Here is a 13,790-nt window from a genome sequence, read left to right as displayed (position 1 = left end):
CTTGTACAACTTCAAAGATGCCAACTTCGTTACCCAAAACAAGATAGAAAGTTACCTTATCCTTCTTTGGGTAATGTTGATTTTTCTTCTAGCTAAGTCATACCGCCTCCCTTTACTATTCTTTAACTTTACTGAGATAGAAGGTTAACCTGTTAAAATATTTTGTTATATGGTACAGAAGTAAGAGAGTGGAAAAATAAGAATTGACTAATATATATATAAATACATAATGCCACACTTGTTTGCTAAAAAATGAGTTTTCTGGTTAGAAGCAATGCCAGGCTGGGGCATTTGCTCAAGGAACAAATTGAGCAAATAAGACATTCTCTATGTTCATGGATGGTGGGTTTGGGTTATGGGTGACAGTGGCAAATTCTTGTCCAAAGTGAGTGTGTGTTCCAGTAAGACCAGAGCACTGCCTTTTCCCATGATGCAAACGGTCCAGTACAAACAAGCTGCCATCAGAGGTCTGGCTCCTCTTTCCTGGCAGTAACACTATATTGAAAGCTCAGTAATGGTTCCTGCTGTTGGTAAATGGAATACGCAGTAACAGCTGCAGCAAAATCAGCCTTGGGGAGTGGAAGTAATGTTGCTTTGCTGAGCCCATGGTTATTCTTCCTCCCAACCTGGTGGCCCCTTTGTTCATCAGTCCACTGGACAAGGGCAGAAATGGCTAGTGATTGAATAGGTCATGTCCACCTATTTTTTTTTTTTTTTTTTTTTTTGAGCCAGGGTCTCACTCTGTCGCTCAAGCTGGAGTACAGTGGCTCAATCATCACCCAGTGTAACCTCAAACTTCTGGGCTCAAGCAGTCCTCCCGCCTCAGCCTCCAAAGTAGCCGGGACTACAGATACACACCACCATGCCTGGCTAATTCTTTTCTTTTTTGTAAAGAGGAGGTCTTGCTGTGTTGCCCAGGCTGGTCTCAATCTCCTGGCCTCAAGCAGTCCTCCCCTTTCTGCCTCCCAGAGTGCTGGGATTAAAGGTATGAGCCACTGTGCCCAGCGCAATTCATTTTTAGATTCTCATTCATAGTCTGCCCATTTGTGGAGATCTGTCCACATACCTCTTGCCCTAACTTCCATGTCACCGGTTTTCTGATTCTGTTCTTTGAGCCCCTGGCTGTTCTCGTTTAGTTCAGCTATTGGCCAGTGTCCATGAATCAGTGTAGATCTACTCCTAGCTATTTCTCCTTCTCAGCAAAGTGACCAGCCAGCTGCACTGGAAATCTTCCCCTTGGGAGGATTTCCACCCATCACTATTCTTCAGGGCTACCCACAGTCAGAACAGAGCTGTAAGACTATAATTGTCTACTTCAGATGGCACAGCATGCTTACACAGCAAGCCCTAAATGTTTCTTTCTCTGTCAGCTAGTCCTGGAAGATTTCCTACAAGGCCACACCTGTGGTTGAGAGAAGGGACCATGTGGGCCTGGGCTGAGCCTGAGCATCTAGCCACTGGTGCAGCAAGTTCCTTGTTCCTTGAGCAAATGCCCCAGCCTAGTCTCATACCTGCCATTTCCGTTCAGTAGTTGGAGTCTGTCTGTATCACAGCCATTACCAGTCATCTGCCTGTGCCTACATCCCCAAGCAACGTGTAGTGTCCTCTAAACGAGATTATACCACGTGTGTTCTGTGCATCTTGCTTGTCTCCACATCTGTTCTGAGTCACAAATCATCTGCCTGTAATTATCTTTTTTTTTTTTTTTTTTTTGAGACAGAGTTTCGCTCTTGTTACCCAGGCTGGAGTGCAATGGCGCGATCTCGGCTCACGGCAACCTCCGCCTCCTGGGTTCAGGCAATTCTCCTACCTCAGCCTCCTGAGTAGCTGGGATTACAGGCACGCACAACCATGCCCAGCTAATTTTTTGTATTTTAGTAGAGACGGGGTTTCACCTTGTTGACCAGGATGGTCTCGATCTCTTGACCTCGTGATCCACCCACCTCGGCCTCCCAAAGTGCTGGGATTACAGGCTTGAGCCACCGCGCCCGGCAATTATCATTTTTTAATATAAGCTTTTCATGGTCAAGCTTGACATTCTGATATAGGAGGAAATTTTAAGAGGAGCTGTATTATAAGGAGAAAATACTAAAATAGAAAAAACAATTTGCCCTGTATTTCAGATTATGAATGTTAATGATGTTTAGTCTGCAACATTAAGATTTCCTACCATTACGTGTCATTAAATGCTGGTTTTATGGAAAAGGCAGTATCTTTTGATAAACAGAAATTAAGTTGAAAGCATTGTTGTAAAATGGTACATGATAGTTTAATAGTTAAATAGGAAAAATTAAATGACTTCAGTTTTGAACTGTCATTAACCCTGAAAGAATTGTTGTCGTTGTTATTTTTTAGAAATACAAAACCAAACCGACTTACTGAGTCTTAGTGGAAAAACACTTTGTGTGACTGCAGGATCAGCTCCCTCTCTGATCAACAGTTCTGGTGCTCTTCTTTGTCAGTATGTCAACCTGCAGCTCCTGAATGCAAAGCCACAAGGTATGTGCCTCCTCACAGCAGGCAGAGTGTGGGGTGCTGGGCATTAAGGTTCTGTATATATGTGTATGTTTCTAGTCGGCTTCAAAGTATTGCTTTAAAGTGTGGGCTCCCATGCTGCTTTAGGGAGCAACCACAGGCTTTTCTTTTGATGTGTTTACATAGAGACCCTCAACTATCTGGCATGGTTAGGAAATGAAAAAAATTGGTTAGGCAAAAATTACAACTAAATTGTTTAAGTGCCAAAACATTTTAATTTCTAATTTTACTTTCTTTCTGGGGGAAAATGTTCCGAAAACTTGTGTACCTCCATGCCTGAGTCAACAGACTAGATTTTAGCGATTTTTTTCCTGGTAGTTTAGGATCCTCATTTTGCACATTTGCATTGAAGTCTTCGGGTTCTTCACTTGACTGTGTACTAAGTATCTGTTCCCCAAGCTTCTGGGCTTTTACATAAGTTTCCCCCCACCCACTTCCCCTTCACCTCTATGAAATCTTCAAGGCTGTTTCTGCCAGGACTGCATCTCCCATGGTCACGCTCATGCTTCTGGATCCACTGCTGGTCTCAGCACTGCCTGTTAGAGCTGTCTGCAGTGGCCGCCTGTGTTGGAGTTAGAAGGTGAACTCGAGATTTAATCCAGTTTGCTCTTTCTTCCATAGAGTGTTTAATGGGGACAGTGGGTACTCTCCTGCTTGAAAACCCACTTGGGCAGAATGGACTCACCCACGAAGGTCTTCTGTATGAAGCAGCCAAGGTGTTTGGCCTTCGAAGCAGGAAGCTAAAGCTATTTCTGAATGAGACCCAAACGCAAGGTAAGGGGATTATGGACCGTAAGTTTTTTATTTTTGTTGAAAGTAGATTTTGATGCAATTAACCATTTGTAGCATATTGTGCAAGATAGTACTATTGTTATTCTTTTTTGTTATTCCTTCCCCAGAAATTTACCATAATATAATTTTCTTTTTTTCTTTTTTCTTTTTTTACTTGAGGCGGAATCTTGTTCTGTCTCCCAGGCTGGAGTGCAGTGGCATAGTCTCGGCTCACTGCAACCTCTGCTGACTCCTGGGTTCAAGTGATTCTCCTACCACAGCCTCCTGAGTAGCTGAGAATACAGGCACTCACCACCACGCTCAGCTCATTTTTGTATTTTTAGTAGAGACAGAGTTTCACTGTCTTGCCCAGACCGGTCTCGAACTCCTGACCTCAGGTGATCCACCCACCTTGGCCTCCCAAAGTGTTGGGATTACAGCCGTGAGCCACTGTACCCGGTCCATTGTATTCTTTCTTAGAGTTTCCATCTTTGTGTTTACATTGCCCATTTGCTCTGCTTGTTTTCTATGTTTCTCTTGAAGCCCAGTTTTAAGAAGCATATGTCTAGTTTCTTGGAGACACTGTAAACCAAGACCCACTTTAAACTCAATTATTTTGGGCTGGGCGCGGTGGCTCACGCCTGCAATCCCAGCACTTTGGGAGGCTGAGGCGGGTGGATCATGAGCTCAAGAGATCGAGACCATCCTGGTCAACATGGTGAAACCCCGTCTCTACTAAAAATACAAAAAAATTAGCTGGGCATGGTGGCTCGTGCCTGTAATCCCAGCTACTCAGGAGGCTGAGGCAGGAGAATTGCCTGAACCCAGGAGGCGGAGGTTGCCGTGAGCCGAGATCACGCCATTGCCCTCCAGCCTGGGTAATAAGCAAAACTCCATCTCAAAAAAAAAAAAAAAAAACTCAATTATTTTGGACCATAGTTAAGAAAACTGACTGGCCAGACGCGGTGGCTCACATCTATAATCCCAGCACTTTGGGAGGCTGAGCCGGGACAATCAACTGAGGTTAGGAGACCAGCCTGGCCTATATGGTGAAACCCCATCTCTACTAAAATTAGCTGGGCATGGTGTTGGATGCCTATAATCCCAGCTATTTGGAAGGCTGAGGCAGGAGAATCGCTTGAACCTGGGAGGCGGAGGTTGCAGTGAGCTGAGATTGCACCTCTGCTCTCCAGCCTGGGCAACAAGTGAAACTCTGTCTCAAAAAAAAAAGCTATGACTTTCCCAGTCATACACAAAGGCCAGGAGTTGTAATGGAGACAGAATCTGTCTATCGCTACTTCAAAACAAAGCTTAGTGAGGTGATTCTTTCTGTATTGGTTTCTGTGACTACTGCAACAAATTTTCACAAATGGGGTGGCTCAAGTCAACAGGTTTATTCTCTTACAGCTCTGAAGGCCAGACATCTGAAATTAGGGTGTCAGCAAGGCTGCAGTCTCTCCGAAGGCTCTATGGGAAAATTCCTTGTTTACTTCTTTCAGCTGCTGGAGGTGCCCGGCACCCCTTGACTTGTGGCCGCATCACTTTAGTCTCTGGCTCAGTGATCACTTTGCCTCCTCCACTGTCTGTTTCCTCTTTTTCCATATAAAGTTACATTCACAGCTCCTGGAAATTTACAACCTGGGCATATCTTTGGAAGGCCATTATTAACCCATTGCATTATCTTCACTCTTTCGCTGTGGTGAAGGAACTTACTCAAATTAACCCTTTTACTCCGGGTTTCTTTTTTTGAGACGGGGTTTCACTCTTGTTACCCAGGCTGGAGTGCAATGGCGCGATCTCGGCTCACCGCAACCTCCGCCTCCTGGGTTCAAGCAATTCTCCTGCCTCAGCCTCCCTAGTAGCTGGGACTACAGGCGTGCGCCACCATGCCCAGCTAATTTTTGTATTTTTAGTAGAGACAGGGTTTCACCATGTTGACCAGGATGGTCTCGATCTCTTGACCTCGTGATCCACCCGCCTCGGCCTCCCAAAGTGCTGGGATTACAGGCTTGAGCCACCGCGCCCGGCCTACTCCGGGTTTCTTAATTGAAGTTCCAGTTTCTTCAGCAGAGTTTTGTTGAATTTCCCAGGTTGTATAGACCAGAGGCTTTTCTTTCCCTGCTTTCAGAGCTCTTCAGAGCCAAAAGCGTTAAGCCACCAGACCCCATGGGATCATTATTTTTGGCCTTTGTGGAATTCTCCCAATTTCTTTCTGTCCAGCTATTTTTTTTTAATTTGGTTGCATATCATACTTTTAAATTGCCTGTCATAATGTTAAACACTAAAGCTTTATTTCTGCATAGGTTTCTCCTTCCCTACCTGGGTTTATTTTTAGTGCCTCTCCTTTGTCTTTTTCCCTCCCATCTAGTTTAGGGCCTCATCATCCATGAAAGTCACCAGTCTGCAGACAGTACCCTTCATGAACATTCCTGCCTTGATGCTTTTCCCCTGCTTAGTGCCCCCAGTGCTCCCATTCTCTTACATTTCAGAATCTTCACTTCTACACAAGATCCTTCCTGTTCTGGGCCTTCCCTGTCTTTCTGATTCTGTCCCTGATTATTTCACTCCATCAAAGGCTTTTTTCACTCTCCTTCCAACACACTTGGCTCTTTCATTGTAGTATGGTAGTAAAGATCATCTATAAATGTAGCTTCCTATTTTGATAAGCTTATATAAAATTTTAGCAACATTCTTAACTCTTTTCTTCTCCTTCAGATCCATTGGTCACCAAGTTGTGCAGTGGAGCTGAAGATGACATTTATCTCTTGCTTGTTCTGTGCAAATAAATGCAGTGGCATGATTGAAGCTGGTCAGGGTAGAATCGTGTCTGTGTGGATTATGTGTTTATAATACTACCTGCATTTCACATAACTAGTTTTAGCTATGGTGCCTTCCTGCATTCTCTTTATTCTGTGATATTAGCTAGGCAAAAGTTTAGTAGGTCAGAGCTTTTTCTTTTTTTTTTTCTTTTTTTTTTTTTTTTTTTTTGAGACGGAGTTTCGTTCTTGTTACCCAGGCTGGAGTGCAATGGCACAATCTCGGCTCACCGCAACCTCCACCTCCTGGGCTCAGGCAATTCTCCTGTCTCAGCCTCCTGAGTAGCTGGGATTACAGGCACGCGCCACCAAGCCCAGCTAATTTTTGTATTTTTAGTAGAGACGGGGTTTCACCATGTTGACCAGGCTGGTCTTGAACTCCTAACCTCAGGTGATTGGCCTGCCTCAGCCTCCCACAGTGCTAGGATTACAAGTTGAGCCACCGCGCCCGGCCGCTTTTTCTTTTTTGAGACAGAGTTTCACTCTTCATTGCCCAGGCTGTAGTGCTGTGGCACGATCTCAGCTCACTGCAACCTCCACCTCTTGGGTTCAAGCGATTCTTCTGTCTCAGCCTCCCGAGTAACTAGGATTATAGGTGCCCGCCACCAGGCCTAGCTAATTTTTTTATTTTTAGTAGAGATAGGGTTCCACCATGTTGGCCAGGCTGGTCTTGAACTCCTAACCTCAGGTGATTGGCCTGCCTCAGCCTCCCACAGTGCTAGGATTACAGGCATGAGTCATGGCAGCCAGCTGAGAGCTTTTAAAGATTCAGTGATTTACCTAACATTATCACATAGTCGGGACTTTTTCTAATTTAGTATCTTTCCAATCCATTATCTGTAGCTTCCTTTTCATTATGCTTTTTCTCTCAGAATTGTCTTTCATAAAGTATCAATAACTTAGTAAATTAGAAGAGCCATAAAATATTGGCCATTTTAGAAACTCCTAGATGTGGCTGGGCACAGTGACTCATGCCTGTAGTCCCAGCACTTTGGGAGGCCGAGGCAGGTGATCGCTTGAGGTCAGGAGTTCCTGACCAGCCTGGCCAACTTGACAACACCCCGTCTCTACTAAAATTACAAAAATTAGCCAAGCATGGTGGCAGGCACCTGTAATCCCAGCTACTCAGAAGACTGGGGCAGAAGAATCACTTGAACCCCACAAGACAGAGGTTGCAGTGAGCCAAGATCGTGCCATTATACCCCAGCCTGGGTGACAGAGCAAGGTTCTGTCTCCTACCAAGAAAAAGAAACTCGTAGATGTCTTCTTGCATGCTCCACTAAACCCTAAACATCATCTCCAGGTCTTGTGATTATCTATTAAGAAAGTAGCTTTAAGAGTATTTTCACGGCCGGGCGTGGTGGCTCAAGCCTGTAATCCCAGCACTTTGGGAGGCCGAGGCGGGTGGATCACGAGGTCAAGAGATCGAGACCATTCTGGTCAACATGGTGAAACCCCGTCTCTACTAAAAATACGAAAAATTAGCTGGGCATGGTGGCGCGTGCCTGTAATCCCAGCTACTCAGGAGGCTGAGGCAGGAGAATTGCCGGAACCCAGGAGGCGGAGGTTGCGGTGAGCCGAGATCGCGCCATTGCGCTCCAGCCTGGGTAACAAGAGGGAAACTCTGTCTCAAAAAAAAAAAAAAAGAGTATTTTCACATCTAGGATTGCCAGCTAGGATAAGAGCTTTTTTTTTTGGAGATTGAGTGTCATTCTTGTTGCCCAGTGCAATCATGTAATCTGAGGTCACCGTCACCTCTACCTCCTGGGTTCAATTCAAGCAATTCTCCTGCCTCAACCTCCTGAGTACTGGTATTACAGGTACATGCCACCATGCCCAGCTAATTTTATATTTTTAGTAGAGATGGGGTTTCTTCATTTGCTGAGGCTGGTCTTGAACTCTCGACCTCAGGTGGTCTGCCTGCCTTGGCCTCCCAAAATGCTGGGATTATAGGTGTGAGCCACCGCTCCCTGCCTGACGAGCTATTTGTAAAGAAAGTTCATCTGTTTAAATTCAGAACTGACAGGAAGCAAAATGTTCCACAGTAGATGGATAACTTTATTTTTTTTTCTTTTTGAGTTATATATTCAATACATTTTAATCACACTTGTTATAATTTTTGATGCTAAGAGTTTTCATCATTCATCTTATTGAGTCCTGTATTCTTTAACATGATCCTTTGTCTTTGGTAAATTCTTGCTTTCTCAAATAACAACATGTCCGTGGCTTATTATGTACTCCGACTTCTCCAAACCTAGAAAATAGCTGTTCTTCAAATTATAGAGAATCATATTTTGAAACGACATGTCTGGGATACTGAGTTGGCAGTTTCTAGGCCTTTTTTGTAGACACAGGAAGTATCTGTTTATGAGGAAAAATAACCATCTTGGTGTAGTACCCAGAGTCAGCCAGACTATGAAGTGATGGCATAATCCTCCAGAAGGCTCCAGGAGTCTGTCTAAAATCTAACTCCACCTGCAAGGAGTTAGGCTTCTACTGTGAACTCAGGAAAGAATCCACACAAGACCACCATCACTGCTGGCACCAACTGCAAGTTCCAGGGGTTTTCCTAGACCACCCTCATGTTCAGTAACCTGCTAGGAGGACTCAGTCTCACTGAAAGGTATTATACTCATGGCTTCATTTACTATAGGGAAAGGATATACATTAGAACCAGTGAGAGAGAGAGAGGGAGAGTATACATCTACATATGTATGTATGCTTCATAAGTGAATTCCTTAGGCAATGCTCATCTGATTGCCTTTACTAGGCAATTCAGTAGGATTGATGATTGATTGATTGATTGATCAGAATCTAGGAGGGATTCAAACAAGGATCACCAGGTCATCATCTCTCCCTGGAGTCATGGATAATGTTTCCTTCTCCCATCCCTTACATCTGACAACACAGGGACTATATTACCAGCCAGGGAAGCTCACTTGAGCCTTGCTGTCCAGTTTCTATTGAGATTTCACTCTGTAGGTATGATTGCTGTCTTTCTCAGCTAATACCATGTGACCCAAAGTCCCTATTCAAAATCATATACTTGGTCTTTCTGTTGTGGCCAGCACTACCGTGAATCATCTCATTAGCAACAACTGTCAGGTTTGGTGAACATGCCCACCATGAGAAACAAAGACTCTCCTACTAGGAAATTCCAAGGATTTAGAGATTCTCCTCAGGAGCTAGGACAAAGGGCAGAACTCTTGGGTTAGGGCCAAATTCCTTACTACACAAGCAGTTATTTTTTAAAATATTCACCCACAATAGGTAAAATACTGATTTTTATTTTAACTTTTTCTTTTCATTCTAGAAATTACAGAAGACATCCCCATGAAGACTTTGAATATGAAGACTGTGTATGTTTCTGTATTACCAACAACAGCAGACTTCTAGCATGCACTTATCAGTGTTCAGTCAGCCTTTTCCTGCTTACACCCATCCCCATACATATGTGCACATAGACACACACATGAACACACTGAAGATATTTCCTTCAGGTGCATGTAAAATATGCTGCTTGGATTGAAATTCAAATGGAATTGATCAGTCAAGTAACTTGAGACCTCACAGTAATCTTCACACTTAACCTTAGACACCTATGAAGTCATGTTGGGAGCAGCACCACAGTTTATTTCTATACTTGAGTTCTTAAGTACAGAAGGTAGAAGCAATTTAAATGGTATAGCATATATATCATTTTCTGGCCTTTTAAAATTTATTTGAGACCTCTTGATGAAATGAACATATTATATATTTCTGCCACCTGGATTTTCCTGGGTAATTTGATGGAATATTTTAAGTTTCAGTAAATCAGAACAATAAACTCAGATATAAAAGCGTTAAAAGTAATTCATTCTTCCACAGTTAAATGAAACTTGAAATGTGTAATCTTTGAAGAAACCACCATAAAAACTTCATGGTGGTTTCCGTATTAAGACAGCGGACTAAACATCTGATAAAACCTTTCCAAAATCGTGGATAATAATTTGAGTCCTCAAAGAAGCAGGTGACCTGACAAAATTAGATGTGCAAGAATTTATTAGAGGAAACATAAATGAAGGACAAACGGATGGACCAAGTGTAGCTTGAGAGAGCCTCAGACTATGCTGTAGATCTGACACTGTCAAAAGAGAAAATGAAGATTGATTAGCAGAAACAGATGCGCAACTCTGAGATGAAGTCTTGGTCAGGCCAATGGAGAGTTCCCAGGCAAGGATTCCTTTTAGTAGAGTTCAGAATTGGGCAGAAATAGCCTGGCTTTATGCCTCCCAGTCAGTGTCTAGGAGGAGGCCAAGGGGAGCATGCCTTTGGCGCAAATGCCTTGATGGATCTGAAAGTACCAATTACAGTCCTCACGTCAGATTCTTTGGAAGGGAGACCTGAATGGTAGATCTTTATGGCTGCTACAGAAGATGCATTCACACAAAAAACCTCAGGTTGGAGAAAATAGAGCAAACAACCAGAATTTGGGGAATTTGAAATCAGATAACAGTGTTAACTAACTTGGTAGACCGAAGAAACGCCAGCTCTAAATGGAGAAACTAATAAACACAGAATTCACAGCACCAGTTACCTTTGGGTTGAAGGGTAGAAGAGGTACAGAAAGACGGAAGATGGCATGAATACTGGGAAGCCTTACAGCGTCTCCCATTTCTACATTGCTAAGAAACTCATTTTATTCCCCCCACAGCTGGCATCTGGAGGGTGGAAAGTGACTGGTAGAAGTCAGACTGAATGGAAGACAGGAGTACTTGCAAGTTTGGAGGATTCCTAATACCAACCCTCAGGTTAGATAATTTGCTGGAAGGACTCACAGAACTCAAAGAAAACTATTGTATTCATGGTTATAGTTATTACAGGGAAGTGTTAAAGATCAAAATCAGCCAGAGGAAGAGATGGAGAGGGTAGAGCTCAGGAGAAGTACCAAACACAGCTCTTGTCCTGTCTCCATGGAGTCAAAAAGCATTATTCTACTGGCATCGACGTGTAACAGTGTGCACAGAGTATTGCCAGCCAGGGAAGCTCACCCAAGCCTTGGAACCCAGGGTTTATTGGGGCTGCTTTATGTATGCATGATTAATTGTCCATGTGGTTAATCACAGTCTAGGTCAGCTGAGAGTGCATGACCCAAAACCTCCACCCTAAATCACATTGTTGGTATTTCTGGTGTGTTGTACCCCACTACCATAAGACTGTATAGATTTGTCCCACCCCAACCATAAATTACATTGTCAAGGCTATTCATTATAACCCAAGATCCCAGGTAAACAAAAGCATGCCTATGTAGCATAACATCCCAAGGGCAAGGCCAAATTCCTTTCTACACAGTACTGTACTAGAAACAAGCTTTATATATACTGTCCACTATAGCAAAGGAATATAAAAGATTGACACCAAGTATTGCAGGGGAAAAGGGCTCATTCCAGCAATTAACTTCAGAGTTGAGAAGTCCCACCCATACTCAGGTCAGTGTTTTAGGCCCCAGCTCTTATTCGTGAGACTCCCATTTAGAATTACCAGAGATCTAATGAAAGCCTCTAGTCCAAAACTAAAAGAAAACAAAAGCAATTTTCAAGGATCAAATGATGCAGTGAGAAGATTCCCCCTGCCAAATGTGTTAATGTCGTTAGAGATGTAAGATACTACATCTATAAAATAACACAATGTGGCCGGGCGCGGTGGCTCAAGCCTGTAATCCCAGCACTTTGGGAGGCCGAGGCGGGTGGATCACAAGGTCGAGAGATCGAGACCAACCTGGTCAACATGGTGAAACCCCATCTCTACTAAAAATACAAAAAATTAGCTGGGCATGGTGGCGCGTGCCTATAATCCCAGCTACTCAGGAGGCTGAGGCAGGAGAATTGCCTGAACCCAGGAGGCGGAGGTTGCGGTGAGCCGAGATCGCGCCATTGCACTCCAGCCTGAGTAACAAGAGCGAAACTCCGTCTCAAAAAAAAAAAAAAAAAAAAGAAAAAAAAGAAATGGATATATTCTTAGACATATACAACCTACCAAGGTTGAGCCATAAAGAAATTCAAAGCTCGGTTGGGTGTGGTGGCTCACGCCTGTAATCCCAGCAATTTGGGAGGCTGAGTCAAGAGGATCACAGGGTCAGGAGATTGAGACCATCCTGGCTAATACGGTGAAACACTGTCTCTACTGAAAATACAAAAATTAGCCGGGCATGGTGACACAGGCCTGTAATCCCAGCTACTCAGGAGGCTGAGGCAGGAGAATTGCTTAAACCTGGGAGGTGGAAGTTGCAGTGAGTCGAGATCATGCCACTGCTTTCCAGCCTGGGAGACAAAAAAGAAATCCAAAACTCAAATAGACCTGTAACAAGTAACAAGATTGAAGCAGTGATTTTTAAAAAAAAAGTCTCCCATCAAAGGAAAGCCCAGGATCTGATAACTTCACTGCTGAATTCTATGAAACATTTAAAGAAGATCTAATACCAGTCCTATCCAAACTATTCCAAAAAATCAAAGAGGAGGATCCAGGTTCATTCTAAGAGGCCAATATTGCCCTGATACCAAAACCAGAAAAAGACACAACAAAAAGGCTGACTCAGTGGCCTGCACTTGTAATTCCAGCACTTTGGGAGGCTTAGGCGGGAGGATTGCTTTGGTCAGGACTTTGAGACCAGCCTATGAAACATAGCAAGACCTTGTCTCTGCAAAAGAAAAAAAGACAAACTTAGCCAGCTGTGGTGGCATGTGTCTGTAATTCAAGATACTCAAGGGTCTGAGACAGGAAAAACTGCTTATGTCCAGAAGTTTGACATTTTTGAGGTTACAGTGAGCTATGATCTTGCCGCTGTACTCCAGCCTGGGTGACAAAAAAGCAAGACTCTTTTCTCAAAAAAAAAAAAAAAAAAAAAAAAAAAAAATGGTAATTTGTAGGTATATTTTTCTATAATGAAAAAGGAAGTTGGTTGGACTACAAAAAAATTAACTCCCTTTAATATAGAATGCGGGAGGAGTTCATAGTGTTGAGCTAATGGGAAGGAAAATACATAGTGTTGAGCTAATGGGAAAGAAAATACCATGAAATAAGAGGTTGATAATACTGCTGAAGTCAAGATAAATATACCCACAACATATAGCCATAAGGAAAGACATTGCAAACGTTCCTCTGACATGGGAGGAAATGACTGAATATGATGACCTTTTACCCATGATATGGTTTGGTTCTGTGTCCCCATCCAAATCTCCTGTTGAATTGTAATCCCTGTCGGGTGTGGTGGCTCACGGCTGTAATCCCAGCACTTTGGGAAGCTGAGGCAAGTGGATCACCTGAGGTCATGAGTTCAAGACCAGCCTGACTAATATGGTGAAACCACGTCTTAAAAAAAAAATAAAAAAGAATTGTAATCCCTAATGTTGGGGGAGGGTGTGGTGGGAGGTGATTGGATCATGGTGGTGGATTTCCCCCTCGCTGTTCTTGTGATAGTGAGTTCTCCCAAGAACTGGTTGTTTGCAGGTGTGTAGCACTTCCCTCTTCACTTTCTCTCTCCTGTCACCATGTGAAGATGTACTTGCTTCTCTTCACCTTCACCTATGATTGTAAATTTCCTGAGCCATGCCTCCCCAGTCATGCCTCCTGTACAGCCAGTGGAACTGAGAGTCAGTTAAACTTGTTTTTTAAATAAACTGTCCAGTCTCA

The 13,790-nt window shown here is 43.4% G+C and overlaps 1 protein-coding gene across 2 annotated transcripts in view; it reads left to right on the top strand.

The window, feature by feature from the left end:
- IARS1 (isoleucyl-tRNA synthetase 1) overlaps positions 1 to 13,790 on the top strand; it is a 77,382-nt gene extending 63,592 nt beyond the window's left edge. For both annotated transcript variants that reach the window (XM_039475290.2, XM_039475289.2), the window contains exons 32-34: positions 2,356 to 2,499; positions 3,157 to 3,309; positions 9,436 to 13,790. In XM_039475290.2, the coding sequence (XP_039331224.1) occupies positions 2,356 to 2,499; positions 3,157 to 3,309; positions 9,436 to 9,518 (380 nt within the window). In that variant the 3' untranslated portion in view covers positions 9,519 to 13,790. The remainder of the gene's footprint in view (positions 1 to 2,355; positions 2,500 to 3,156; positions 3,310 to 9,435) is intronic.

This window comes from Saimiri boliviensis, chromosome 2 (assembly GCF_048565385.1).
Source record: "Saimiri boliviensis isolate mSaiBol1 chromosome 2, mSaiBol1.pri, whole genome shotgun sequence".
Lineage (NCBI taxonomy): Eukaryota > Metazoa > Chordata > Mammalia > Primates > Cebidae > Saimiri > Saimiri boliviensis.
Note: the sequence above shows the minus strand (reverse complement) of the source record. Positions and strands in the feature narration are given on the sequence as shown.